The sequence below is a fragment of the Phoca vitulina genome, unplaced genomic scaffold, assembly GCF_004348235.1.
Source record: "Phoca vitulina isolate PV1807 unplaced genomic scaffold, GSC_HSeal_1.0 scaffold28, whole genome shotgun sequence".
Taxonomy (NCBI): domain Eukaryota; kingdom Metazoa; phylum Chordata; class Mammalia; order Carnivora; family Phocidae; genus Phoca; species Phoca vitulina.
Window position 1 is genome coordinate 12,307,252 of NW_022589731.1, and position 14,362 is coordinate 12,321,613.

The following is a 14,362-nucleotide window of genomic DNA, read 5'->3' on the forward strand; positions in this document are numbered from 1 at the left end:
ACACTCTGTGTTCAATCATTATTCAGCCAAAGATTTAAGAAACCTCCTCAGCAGATAGATATGTGTAGTTCTCTTTTCTCTCATGTTTTGCCCCCAAATTCTAGCCACCATGGCCTCCCCAATCTTTGATCTTTGTTTTCTGAACTAAATGAACTCTCTGGCCTTTGTTTGGGTTTGCCTCCCTGGGCTGCTTCCTTAAATCTGTCTCCAGGTAGTAAGCCAGGGGAGTCATAGGCTTATGTTTCCATTTTTCTCAGATGCCATTCTTGAGCTGCCTGTTATTTGAAAGTAGTTGTTTCATATATTCTGTTCCATGTTTTTGTTGTTTACAAGTGGAAGTCAGTTCTAAGAGTGGTTAATGCCTCATGGGTAGAAGTGAAAGTCTTCTGTCTGTTTTTATTTACAATAATCAATCTCTTGTAAACAACATGTAGGTCTTGCTTTTTTTTTTTTTTAATCCAGTCTGACAATCTCTGCCTTTTATCAGAGTGTTTAGGCAATTTAGATTTAATATAATACTGGTATAATTGAGTTTTAGTCCTACCATCATGGTATTTGTTTTTAAAATTTCCTTTATTTTTTCTTCTGTTTTTGGTCCTTCCTTTTGCCTTTTTTGGATTAATTGAGTGTTTTGAAAGTCCATTTTTATCACTTTTATTGGATTTTTAGCTATACTTCTTTTGTGTTTTTTTTAGTGACTGCTGTAGTGATTGTAATAGTCATCTTTATCTTATCACAGTCTACCTTGAATCAATATTATACTACTTCATGTATAAGGTAAGAATATTACAATAGTGTAATTCCATTTGCTCTTTTTCTGTCCTTTGTGTAATTATTGCCATATATTTTACTTCTGTATATGTTATTAACCACACAATGCATTATTATGCTTTAAACAGATGCTTTTCTTATAAAGAAATCATGATTAAAAAATCCTTTTACTAACCCATGTAGTGTTCATTTCTGTGATCTTCATTTTTTCCTATAGATCTGAATTTACTTCTGCTATATTTCTTTAGCTTGATGACTTTATTTAACATTTATAAATACTGTTTCTCAATTGTGGCTATAAATGTTGTTTGCTTTCATATACCTGAAAAATGTTTTTATTGTATAATTGCATGTCTTTATATTTGAAGGATATTTTTATTGGAAATAGTATTCTAAGTTGACAGATACACTTTTTTCCCAATAATTTGAAGATGTAATTTCCTTTTCATCTGGCTTCCACTGCTTCTCTTAAGAATTCCTTTATCAGTTTTATTGTTTCTTTTTTGAAAGTAGTATTTTTTTAAATCTCCCTCTGGCTTTTTAAAATAGATTTTCTCTTAGTATTTGAATATCAGCAATTTTAATATGATGTACCTAAGGATCAGTTTTATTTTTTATTGTGATTGTGAATTATATAAGCTCTGTAGCTTGATTTTTTTCATCATTTTTGTAAAGTTTTCTGCCATTATCTCTTCAAATATTGCATCTGTCCCATCATGTCACTCTTATATTTCTAGGAGTTTGCTTTACTTATGTTAGGCTTTTTCACTATGTCCATAATTTTTCTTACTGTTCTTTGTATTTTATATTGTAGCATCTCCTTTGATCTGTATTTCAATTCACTGATTCTTTCTCTAGATGTTTCCAGTTTTTTGTTAAACTTTTGTTTAAATTATTTGTTACTATTTAACATAGTACCCCAAGCTCACAGTATTAAAGCAGTTTTATTCATGATTTTGCATCATCTCTTTTCTTGTTGAATTCTGCTAGGCAGTTCTTCTGTCAGTCTCTTTTGGTTTATTTATTTATTTTTAATTTTTTTTTTCATTTTATTTAGCATCATTTCTTTTTTTAAAAATTTTTTATTGTTATGTTAATCACCATACATTACATCATTAGTTTTAGATGTAGTGTTCCATGATTCATTGTTTGTGCATAACACCCAGTGCTCCATGCAGAACGTGCCCTCTTTGATACCCATCACCAGGCTAACCCATCCTCCCACCCCCCTCCCCTCTAGAACCCTCAGTTTGTTTTTCAGAGTCCATCGTCTCTCATGGTTCGTCTCCCCCTCCGATTTCCCCCCTTCATTCTTCCCCTCCTGCTGTCTTCTTCTTCTTCTTTTTTTTTCCTTAACATATATTGCATTATTTGTTTCAGAGGTACAGATCTGAGATTCAACAGTCTTGCACAATTCACAGCGCTTACCAGAGCACATACCCTCCCCAGTGTCTATCACCCAGTCACCCCATCCCTCCCACCCCACCCCCCACTCCAGCAACCCTCAGTTTGTTTCCTGAGATTAAGAATTCCTCATATCAGTGAGGTCATATGATACATGTCTTTCTCTGTTTGACTTATTTTGCTCAGCATAATACCCTCCAGTTCCATCCACGTCGTTGCAAATGGCAAGATCTCATTCCTTTTGATGGCTGCATAATATTCCATTGTATATATATACCATTTCTTCTTTATCCATTCATCTGTCGATGGACATCTTGGCTCTTTCCATAGTTTGGCTATTGTGGACGTTGCTGCTATAAACATCGGGGTGCACATACCCCTTCGGATCCCTACATTTGTATCTTTGGGGTAAATACCCAGTAGTGCAATTGCTGGATCGTATGGTAGCTCTATTTTCAACTTTTTGAGGAACCTCCATACTGTTTTGCAGAGTGGCTGCACCAGCTTGCATTCCCACCAACAGTGTAGGAGGGTTCCCCTTTCTCCGCATCCCCGCCAACATCTGTCATTTCCTGACTTGTTAATTTTAGCCATTCTGACTGGTGTGAGGTGGTATCTCATTGAGGTTTTGATTTGGATTTCCCTGATAATTTTTTTTTTTTTTTAATTTGACTACAGTTATCTGGCTCCTTGACTTGCTTTGGCTGGTCTCAAAATGTTTCCCTCACATGTATAGTAGTTTGAGCTGGCTGGTTGGTCTAGGGGTCCTCTGCTATGGATGACTTTTTTCTGCTCTCCTATCATCCTCCAGTTTTACAGACTGTGCTCTATACATGTTATTCTTAGAATTCTAAGGAGAGAGCAGAGTATGTATGCCTCTTGAGGCCTAAGCTTAGAATTTGTATATCATCACTTCTTCATTCTATTGGTTTGAGAAAGTCTTGATGCCAATCCATGTTCAAAGAGTGGGAAAAATCCCACTTTTTTGGTGAGAGCAAGGATAAAATAATGTTATGAAGTTTGCACATACAGATATGGGAAGAATTTGTGACAATTATTTTTCAGCTCATCTACTTCTAATTTTTTTGTATGTTTGTTGATATTGATATATAACTCATATGGCATAAAATCCACCATGTTAAAGTATACAATTCAATGGTTTATAGTATAATCAGTAGGTGTGTAACTATCACCAAAATATAGTTCCAGAATAATTTAATTACCCCCAAACAAAACCCCGTATCCTTTAATAGTCACTTCCTATTCTTCCTTCTCTTGGAACCCAAAAACCACTAATATACTTTATTTCTCTATGAATTTGTTTATTTTGGACATTTAAATGCAGTCATACAATATGTGGCCTTTTGTGTCTGGATTCTTTCCCTAAGCATAATTTTTTTAAGGTTCGTTAGTATTGTAGCATATACTGTTGGTCCTTTGCTTCTTTTTATGGCTGAATAATAGTCATGCATACCACATGTTTATACATTCATCAGTTGATGGATCTTTGGCTTATTTCCACGCTTTTGCTATTATGAATAATGCTGCTGTGAACATTTTCATATATACATGTTTTAATTTTTTTGGTATATATGTAGGAGAGGAATTTTTAGTCATATGATAAATCTGTATTTAAGCTTTTAAGGAATTACCAGGCTGTTTTCTAGAGATACTGTACCGTTTTTTTTTTTTACAGTACCACCAGCAATATTTGAGGGTACTATTTATTCTGTCCTCACCAAAACTAGTTTTTATCCATTATTTTGATTATTACTATCCAAGTGGATATTAAGTGGTAGCTCATTGTGGGTTTGATTTGCATTTCCCTTATGACTAATGATGCCCTTTTCATGTGCTTATTAGCCACTCATAAATCTTCTTTGGAAAATGCCGACTCAAATCCTTTGCCCATTTTCATTTTTTAAATTATAGTAATTTAAGTGTTACTTATGTATGTATGTATTATGATAATAGATCCTTATCAGAGATATGATTCTTAAATATTTTCTCCTATTCTGTGAGATGTCTTTTCACTTTCTTGATGGTTTTTTTTTTTTTTTTTTTTGAGGAACAGAGGTTTTTTATTTTGATGATGTCCAATATATCTGTTTTTTTCTATTGGTTGCTTTTGCTTTTGGTGTCATATCTAAGAAACTATTGTCTAATTCAAAATCATGAAGGTTTACACTTACATTTTCTTCTAACATTTTTATAATTTAGCTCTTACATTTAGATCTTTGATCCATTTGGATTATTTTTTTATATATGGTATGAGGTACAGGTCCAAATTTGATCTTTCACATGTTGATATCAAGTTATCCCAACACCATTTGTTGAGAAGACTATTCTTTCCCTTTTTAATAGTTTTGGCACCCTTGTTGAAAATCAGTTAACTATAGATGTATGGGATTATTTCTGAACCTAATGCTATTTTATTGATCTATATGTCTCTCCTTATGCTAATACTACACTGGTTTGATTGCTGTAACTTTGTAGTAGATCTTGAAATTGGGAAGTGTCAGCAACACCCTAACTTTTTCTTTTTTCAGGATTGTTTTGGCTAGTTGGGATTCTTTGTTACTTCTTATGAATTTTAGAATATGCTTGTCTGTTCCTATAAAAAAGTCTTTCAGAATTTAATAGATACTGCATTTAATTCGCAGATCAGTTGGAATGAATTGCTATCTTAATATTAAGTCTAAAAATCTGTGAATAGAGGAAGTCTTTCAACTAATTTGTTTCAACAATGTTTTGTAGTTTTCAAAGTACAAGTCTTAACATTTCTTTGGTTAAATATACTCCCAAGTATTTTATTCTTTCTAATGCTACTGTCGATGGAGTTGTTTTCCTTTTTTTTTTTTTTAATTATGTTCAATTAGTCAACATTTTCTTAATTTTATTTTCAAATTGTTCTTTGTAAGTATATAGAAAGTCAATGAAACTGATTTCTCTATAATTGATCTTTTATTCTACAATATTATCAAACTCATTTATTAGCTCAAATAATTTTTTTTGTGGATTCCATAGTTTTCTGTATGTAAGATCATCATGTCACCTGCAAATTGATTTAGTTTTAAACATTCTTTTAAAAATCTGGATGCCTTTCATTTCTTTTTCTGCCTAATTGCCCTATCCAGAACCTCCAGGACATGTTTGTCTTCTTCCTGATCTTAAAAGGAAAGCTTGCAATCTTTTGCCATTAAACATGATGTTAGTTTTGTATGTTTCATATGCCCTTTATCAGGTAGAGGCAATTCCCTTTTCTTCCTAGTTTGTTGAGTATTTTCCAAGTACTGAGAAGATCATGTTGTTTTTTTCCCCTCTTTCTCTATCTACTTGATTGTTTTATATGTGTTTAAACAATCTTGAATTCCTGGGATAAATTCTGCTTTGTCATGATATATAATCCTTTTCCTATGCTAGTGGATTCAGTTTGCTACTATTTTTTTGAGGATTTTACACCTATAAACCTAAGTGATATTGGACTGTCATCTTTTTTTTCTGTTTTTTTTAGATTTTATTTATTTATTTGACAGAGAGAGAGAGAGACAGCGAGAGAGGGAACACAAGCAGGGGGAGTCGGAGAGGGAGAAGCAGGCTCCCTGCTGAGCAGAGAGCCTGATGCAGGGCTCAATCCCAGGACCCTGGGATCATGACCTGAGCCAAAGGCAGATATTTAACGACTGAGCCACCCAGGTGCCCCTGGACTGGCATCTTTTTTTGTGATGACTTTGGTTTTTGTAGTCTAGAGTTGTGGTCTAACAGAATGAGTTAGGAAATTTTCCCTTTGCTTCTCTATTGTGGAAATCTTCTGAAATAATTAGTGTTGATTATTCCTTAACCATTTCATAGAATTCATGAGTAAAGCCAGTTGATCTTGGGCCATATTTTGCTGGTAATTTGTTGATTGTTAACTCTATTTATTTATTTATTTATTTATATTGAAGTGTAGTTGGCATACAATGTTACATTAACTTCAGGTGCACAATATCATGACTTAACAACTCTTTACATTATGCTGTGTTCTCCAGAAGTGTAGCTACCATTTGTCACCATACAATGCTGCTGTTGTACCATTGACTATATTTTCTGTGCTGCACCTTTCATCCCCTTGACTTATTCATTCCCTAATTGGAACCCCATACCTCAATCTCTTTATTGTTAGACTTTATTCATATTTCCTGTTTCTTCTTTAGTCAGTTTGATTGTTAGTATCATTCCAAGAATTTGTTAATTTTATCTGAGTTATCTAATTTGTTGGGATACAGTTGTTCATAATGTTTTTTTATAATTCTTGTCTCCTACCTTTTGTCAGTAGTATGTCTCCTCTTCCATTCCCAATTTTAATGCCTTGTGTCTTTTCTCTCTTATTTCTTGGTCAGTCTAGCTGAAGTTTTGTCAGTTTTGTTGATCATTACAAGGAACAAACCTTTGGCTTTATTGATTTTCTTTATTGTTGTCTTTTTTTATTGAAGATTTTATTTATTTATTTGAGAGAGAGAGAGAAAGAGAGAGTGAGCACGAGTTGGGGAAGGGGCAGAGGGAGAAGGTGAGGGAGAAACACACTCCCTGCTGAGCAGGGAGCCTGACGTGGGGCTCCATCCCAGGACCCCGGGATCATGACCTAGCCAAAGGCAGACACTTAATGGACTGAACCACCCTGGCTCCCCTATTGTTTTCTTACTCTGTATTTCATTTATTTCCCCTCTAATCTTTATGATTTCCTTTCTTTTGCTTGCTTTGGGTTTAGATTGCTGTTTATTTTTTACTTTGTTACGGTGAAAATTTAGGTTGATTTGAGGCTTTTTTTCTTTTTTAAGGTAGCCTTTTATAGCTATAAATTTCTTTTTGAGCAGTGTTTTTGCAGCATCCTTTAGGTTTGGGTATGTTATGTTTTCATTTTCATTCACCTGAAAATAATTTTTAATTTCCTTATGTTTTGATCTTTGACCCATTGGTTATTTAAGAATGTGTTACTTAATTTCCACATATTCATGATTTTCTTAGACTTTATTCTGTAATTGATTTTCAATTTCATTTTATTGTGTTCAGAGAACATACTTTAAATGACTTCAGTTCTTTTATTATGTTTTTATTTTTTTAAAGAATGTATTTATTTATATTAGAGAGAGAAAAGGGGAGGAGAGGCAGAGGGAGAAAGAGAGAATCCCAAGCTGACTCCACACTGAGTGTGGAGCCTGACTGGGGGCTTGATCCCATGACCCTGATATCATGACCTAAGCTGAAACCAAGGGTTGGTCGCTTAACCATCTGAGCCACCCAGGTGTCCTGACTACAGTTCTTTTAAATTTTTTGAGGTCTGTTTTATGACCTAGTATGTAGTGTATCGTGGAGAATGTTTTAGATGCTCTTTAGACGAATGTATATTCTGCTGCTGTTGTGTGGATTCTTCTATTTATGTTTGTTTGGTCTAGTTGATTTATACTGTTCAAGTCTTCTCTTCCCTGCCAATCTTCTTTCTAGTTGTTATATTCATTGTCGAAAGTATTAAAGCCTCCAACTATTACTGTTGAATTGTGTATTTTAATTTCTGTCAGTGTTTCTTCATGCATTTTGAGGACCTGTTAGTAGGTGCATGTATATTTACACTTTTTATGTGTTCTTCATGGATTGTCCTTTATTGTTACAAAAGGTCCCTCTTTATCTCTAGTAAAATTTTTAGAAGTCTATCTGAAATTTGTAGAGCTATTGCAACTTTCTAATGGTTGCTGTTTGTATATCTTTTTTCATTCACTTACTTTCAATATATTTGCATCTTTAGGTGTGTCTCCTATACAAAGTACATAATTAGATCTTAATTTTAATTCAGTCTGTCAATCTCTGCCTTTTGATTGAATTGTTTACTACATTCACATTTAATGTTATTATTTATATAATTGGGTTTATGTATGCTACTATATTTTTACCCCTATATGTCTCATGACTTTTTTGTTCCTTTATTTATTTATTGGTAAGTGAATATTTTCTAATGTAGCATTTAAATTTATTTAATGATTTTCCACTATATTTTTGAGTTATTTCCTTAGTGATTGCTCCAGTGTTTGCCATATACAACTTAGCCTATTAACATGTGCTTCAGATACATAATAACTTAATTTCAATGAGATAAAATAATGTTACTCATATAGGTCTATTCCTTTTCTTTTTTAGAATTGTTATATCGATTACTTCTATATATGTTGCAAACCCAACAATACATTCTTACAGTTAATACTTTATAATATTTTGTCTTTTAAAGAATCTGAGAGAAGGAAGGAGGGCAAGTATATATTTATAGCTTTCATTATATTAATTTTTATATTTACCAATTATGGTTTTTTCATTCATTCCTGTGCATTCAAGTTACCATCTGTTAATACCATGTCATGTCTGTTGCCCAATACGGATTTTGTTCCACCCACTTCCTTGGTGCTGTTATTGGGAAATATATTTTTATGTTATAAGCCCAACAATATCATTATATATGTCTTTTAAAATATAATTTAAAAATTAGGTAACAGAAGAAAGGAGAAAAAATATATCCTTTTATTGTTTTTTGTAATGGCATAATTACAGTTACCAGTGCTCTTTATCATATTGTGTGGAATTGAATTACTATTTGGGGTCATGTAGTTTCCCACTGAAGAACTTCCTATAGTATTCCTTATAAGGTAAATCTTCTAGCAACAAATCTTGTCAATTTTTGTTTATCTGTGAATGTCTTTATAAATTCATTTAAACTTTTTGAAAGTGGCTTTTCTGTATATGAAATTTTTGGTTGACAGTTTTTCTTTGACAACTTTAGATATATTATCCAGTGCCTACTGGCCTCCACTGCTCCTGATTAAAGGTCGTTTGTTAATCTTATTGGGCTTCTTTGTAAGTGAGAAGTCATATTTTCTCTTGCTGCTTTCAAGATTTCCTCCTTGTTTTTGATTTCTATCTTTTTTATTATACTGTGTCTGTCAATCTCTTCATGTTTTTTGTACTTAGAGTTATGCTTCTTGAATGTGTAGATAACATTTTTATCAAATTAGGGAAGTTTTCAGAATTATTTCTTCAAGTAAATTTTAGCCTCCTCTCTCTCTCTCTCTCATCCTTTCAACACTCCCATTACACGTTGGCTTGAGTACTTGATGGTTTCCCACATTTATCTGAGGTTTTGTTCACTTTTCTCCATTCTTTTTTCTCTCTGTATGGACATAGTTTCTGTTGACCTATTAATTCTTTCTTCTGCCAGTAGTAATCTACTGTTGAGTCCCTCTAGTGTATTTTTTATTTTAGTTATTAAATTATTCTACTCATTAATTTTCATTCACTTTTTAAAAATTTGTTTTTATGGTTGTTCTCTATTTGGTCAGATATTGTCATACCTACTTTTACTTCTTTAAGCATAGTTTTATTTTTTCTGTCTTTAATTATTTTGAATATTTTCATTGTCTTCTAGTCGTCCTGTGAGTCCAGCTCTTGGTCTATCAATTCTCATTTTTATTATCTCTCTCTTTCTTCTGAGTCTTCTTTTTGATGCTTTGTAAATTTTCTTTTTGAGGTTTAACTCTGTAAGTGTTTTTGTTTGTTTGCTTGCCCCCCACCTTCCTGCAAGTCAGAGGTTTGCAAAGCAAGGCCTGAAGGCCGGACCTGGTCCCTTGCCTATTTTTGTAGATTAAGTTTTACTGGAATGCAGATATGCTCAACTGTTCATGTATTGTGTATGGTTGCTTTTGCACTATAATGCACTATAATATAGGCAGAGGTGAATAATTGTGGTAGAAGTTATATCATCAGCAAAGCCTAAAATACTTACCATCTAGCCCTTTACAGAAAAAAAAATTTTTTTCTCAGTGTATATTCTGTGTTGTATTTGTATGATCTGAGTTTTTAGAAGTATTTCAAGGGGCCATTTACATCTGATTTTGCAAGGTGTGTATGAGGCTTTTCTTGATTACAGAACAGATTTTACGTTAATGTTTGATATTGGAGTTTCTCTACCATGTGGACAATGTGAATTTCACCCAACATATATATCTGGCATAGGCTATAAGTTCTCACAAGTGACTTTTTTTCTTTCATACACCTACCACAGTGTCCTTAAGGTTCGTTTCAGCTACTTTGGGCTTGTGATGTGCTTTAGTACCTTTTTTCTCCCCCACAGATAGGGGCTGCAATTGAAGGCTTCAGGCATTATAAATATGGTTCAGTTTAGCTCTCTTCCTTGAGGATGCCAGAGATCATATCACCTGGCCATGCTGGGTTTTCAAATCCATGTCTCTTTATTCTTGCTTGTTTATCCTATGTATAGTGAAATTCTGTTACTACCTCAAAATTCTCTTTAACATTCTTGTTTTGAATCCCAGTTCTGATTTTTAGCATCTGATAATCCCTTTTGTTTTAAGATAGGGTATGTGTTAAAAAATGTTTTGAGTAAATTTTCTGTATATACTTTTTGTGAGTTTTATTGAGGATGTTAAGCAGATATTTTTAAATGTTTTACATCTGTTTTAGAGAGCACATATTTTTCAAAACTATGTACTTTATTTGCATATCAAATGCTGAGTTTTCCATAATGCTTGCTTGCTTGCTTTCTTTCTTTCTTTCTTTCTTTCTTTCTTTCTCTTTCTTTCTTTTTCTTTCTTTCTTTCTTTTTTTTAAAAAAATTTTTTTTTAAATCTGTTTGTGTATCCAGAGATAAAGAACCATCTGGGCTGGTTTTAAAATTTAGACAAAACAGTATGGATAGCTTCTCTTTAGCTTTATTCATGTTCCTCAGCCAGGTTGTTATTAGAACCTTTCAAGTAACAATGTATCCTGGAAGAACTGTTAGATGCAAGCTTCTGTTACTCATTGCTCCAGCACCCTGATGCTAGTAGGAATAAAACATAATCATAGGCTTATTGTGTATCCTTTTCTTGTCTGTGTTTGCTACAGCCATTTTGCCTGGGTTCCACTTTCTGTAACATGCTTTCTCTTTTGCCATTATTACCATGCTAGTTACAAGCTATGACAGTGACCACCCCCTTCTTTTTTCCCTCGGAAATTCTGTCTGCAGTTAGGTCTAAATTGTACCAGCTTTTTGTGTGGTATATTCATTACCCCAAACATTTGACTTTCCTGTATCACACTTTCCATGAGCTGTATGGCATCATGCCAATAATATGCTTCATGATTGCCCTATGGCTCAGAACTGCCTTCTGAACTTCTCATTTTCAGGAAGAGACAGTGAGTGGAATTACACCAGGGATCCTCTTTTAATTTCCAGAGATATTGTAGTTTACTACTTTCTTTAATTTGTGTCATTGTCACCATACCCAAATTCCTGTAGTTGCTGGCAAGTTTCCTTCTTATTTTAGTGGTGAGCTAACGGGAGGATGTTAGATGTGATTGCTTCTTATTCAGAAGTTAAAGCATTTGTTTTTATGATGAAAATATATCGCCAGGAGGTTCATAAAATACATATAGTAACCCATTTGTTATTTTAAGTTTTTCAGGTAATGCTTTACATGTAGTGGGCACTCAATAAATTTTGTTTTTACCTGACTGAATTAATTAGTGGTGTCACATAATAAAATTTCTATGAAACAGTAACTTACACTTTTAAACAAATGTTAAAAAATTAAAGTTCTTAACATTATTATTTCTTATTATGGAAGCAATATGAATTTATTATAGAAAATTGATGATGCAAAAAATCTTACTAAACTAAGATAACCTATATTAACTTTTCCATAGGCATACTTAAACATTTTGTTTTTTTAAACTTTGTTATTTTTATTTTTTATTTAGATTCAATTAATTAACATATAATGTATTATTTGTTTCAGGAGTACAGGTCTGTGATTCATTAGTCTTATATAATACCCAGTGCTCATTACAGCACATACCCTCCCCAATGTCCATCACCCAGTAAACCCATCCCCCCACGCCCTCCCCTCCAGTAACCCTCAGTTTGTTTCCTAAGATTAAGAGTCTCTTATGGTTTGTCTCCTTATTTTTATTTTTTTTTAAATTAATTTGTTTATTTTAGAGAGAGAGAAAGAGCCCTTGAGAGAGCGAACAGGGGGAGGGGTAAAGGGTGAGGGAAGGAGAGGGAGAGAAGGAGACTCCCGCTGAGCATGGAGCCTGCTGCTGGGCTAGATCTCACGATTTTGAGATCATGACCTGAGCTGAAATCAAGTCAGTAGGATGTTTAACCAACTGAGCCACCAAGGCATCCCATACTTATACATTTTAAAACAAAATTGTCATTCTAAATGTAATGTTTTGTATCTTGATTTCACTTAAATTATTGTGAACATGTTTCCTTGTTCTAAATTTCCTCATTGTTTCATAATGTAATATAAAATGTGAAAACTATGTTATAATTTTCCTCAGTTTTATAAAGAGGATGATGGAGATTATTTAGCATTTTCCCATGATGACTTTATGTTATTTCTATACTGTCTTACAGTAGAGTTATGGCTCTGAAAATTTCTATAAGGTATAGGTGTTTAGTTTTTACTGTTCTTGCCTGTGTATTTCTTTACCCTTTGATGTTAGCTCTTGTGGATGAACCTATGTTACTCTCTTAGGATTTCCCTCTCACTTTCAAATTTTCTACATACAAGAGGTATGGTATTTAATGTCTGTCTTTTGATTCATACTTTCTGATTGTGTGTTTGTTTCTGCCATTGATTAGCTGTGTGACTTTGGGTGGTTGCTTAACCCAGGCTTCCTTATCTTAGAAACGGTCCCCGGTGTAGTGCCTTCCATATAGAATCATTGTGAGGATTAAATGATGTAATTTAGGTATACCACCTGGTATACTATCTGGCAATAGAGTGGTATTTATATATTCTAAGACTGATACAAAATGTACTCTGACCAATCAGAAGAGATGCTGGCCACAACCAATTGGAATTGACTGAATATTGGCTTCCCTGGCTAGAGTAAGAGAAAGCTCAATTAAATGCTATCTTAGTTGTAATAGTGATGAAAATGATTATGAGGGTGGCAATGATGATGGTGTTTGGGGAAGCAGTTATGAAACTAAGTCATTATGCTCCAAATAGGACGAAAGGCATGAGCTTTCATATATGAACTTTATCTCTCATCTGAAATGCTGCTGTAAAATTAATACCAGAACTTATTAAATCTTATATTACACATAAAACACATAAAAAAGTCTCATGCTTTAAATGTGATTCTGTTTAGTTCACATTCAAATAGAATTTTGATTAAGCTTTGAAGCTTTTCTTATCCAAAGAAAATAAGACGATAATTTGCTTTTATGCAAATTAATTTAAAAGTGCTATTTTTGTTAATCATACACGGAGCTTTTTGAAGGACCTGTAGCCACACAGTTTTCTATATTTATTGATCCTTTGTTATTATGTGTAAATATAATTAAGATGCATTTTAACATTCTTTACCAAAGCTATATTATTCATTCTTGTGTTTGTATAACTTCTAGACATAATATTCACTTGAATCTTTAAGGAACGTGCTAAGTATTCCTTTTTGGGGTGCCAGGGTGGTTCAGTCACTTAAGTGTCTGACTCTTGATTTTATCTCGGGTCATGATGTCAAGGTCGTGAGATGGGGCCCCTTATTGGGCTCCGTGCTGGGCATGGAGCCTGCTTAAGATTCTCTCTTTCCCTCTCCCTCTGCCCCTCACCCCTGCTCATGTGCACTCTCTCTCTCCCACTCTCTCTCAAAAAAAATAAGTATTCCCTTTTTAGCTATAACTGTTATGTTTTACTTTATCTCTTTCCCCTACAGAGATAGAACATATGACATATGACATATGACATATGTTATAGAACATATGACAAAATTTCAACACAATTTATTATATATATTGTCCTGCATTAATATTTTGAGCCACATATATTTTACATAAAAAAATAAAACTTGGGAAATGTCCTTTGGACTTTGCTACCATTGAAATTTGTAAAATAAATTCTTTGTCTTGATAGCTATTATAGTTGCTGTGGTTTTGTAGGTATTTATAATATTTTTTACTCTTTTCTTTAGCTTGCCAGTGTAATGGACATAGCACTTGCATCAATAATAACGTGTGTGAACAGTGTAAAAATCTTACCACAGGAAAGCAGTGTCAAGACTGCATGCCAGGTTATTACGGGGATCCGACTAATGGAGGACAGTGCACAGGTAAGTATTTTTTCTTTTACTTCAGTGTATTTTTACCACA

General features: G+C 33.4%; 1 protein-coding gene across 5 annotated transcripts in view; it reads left to right on the plus strand.

Annotated features, from left to right (window-relative positions):
* The window catches only part of ATRNL1 (attractin like 1), an 839,540-nt gene that overhangs the window by 245,252 nt on the left and 579,926 nt on the right, over nt 1-14,362 (plus strand). For all 5 annotated transcript variants that reach the window (XM_032423422.1, XM_032423427.1, XM_032423424.1 and 2 more), the window contains exon 19: nt 14,185-14,322. In XM_032423422.1, the coding sequence (XP_032279313.1) occupies nt 14,185-14,322 (138 nt within the window). The remainder of the gene's footprint in view (nt 1-14,184; nt 14,323-14,362) is intronic.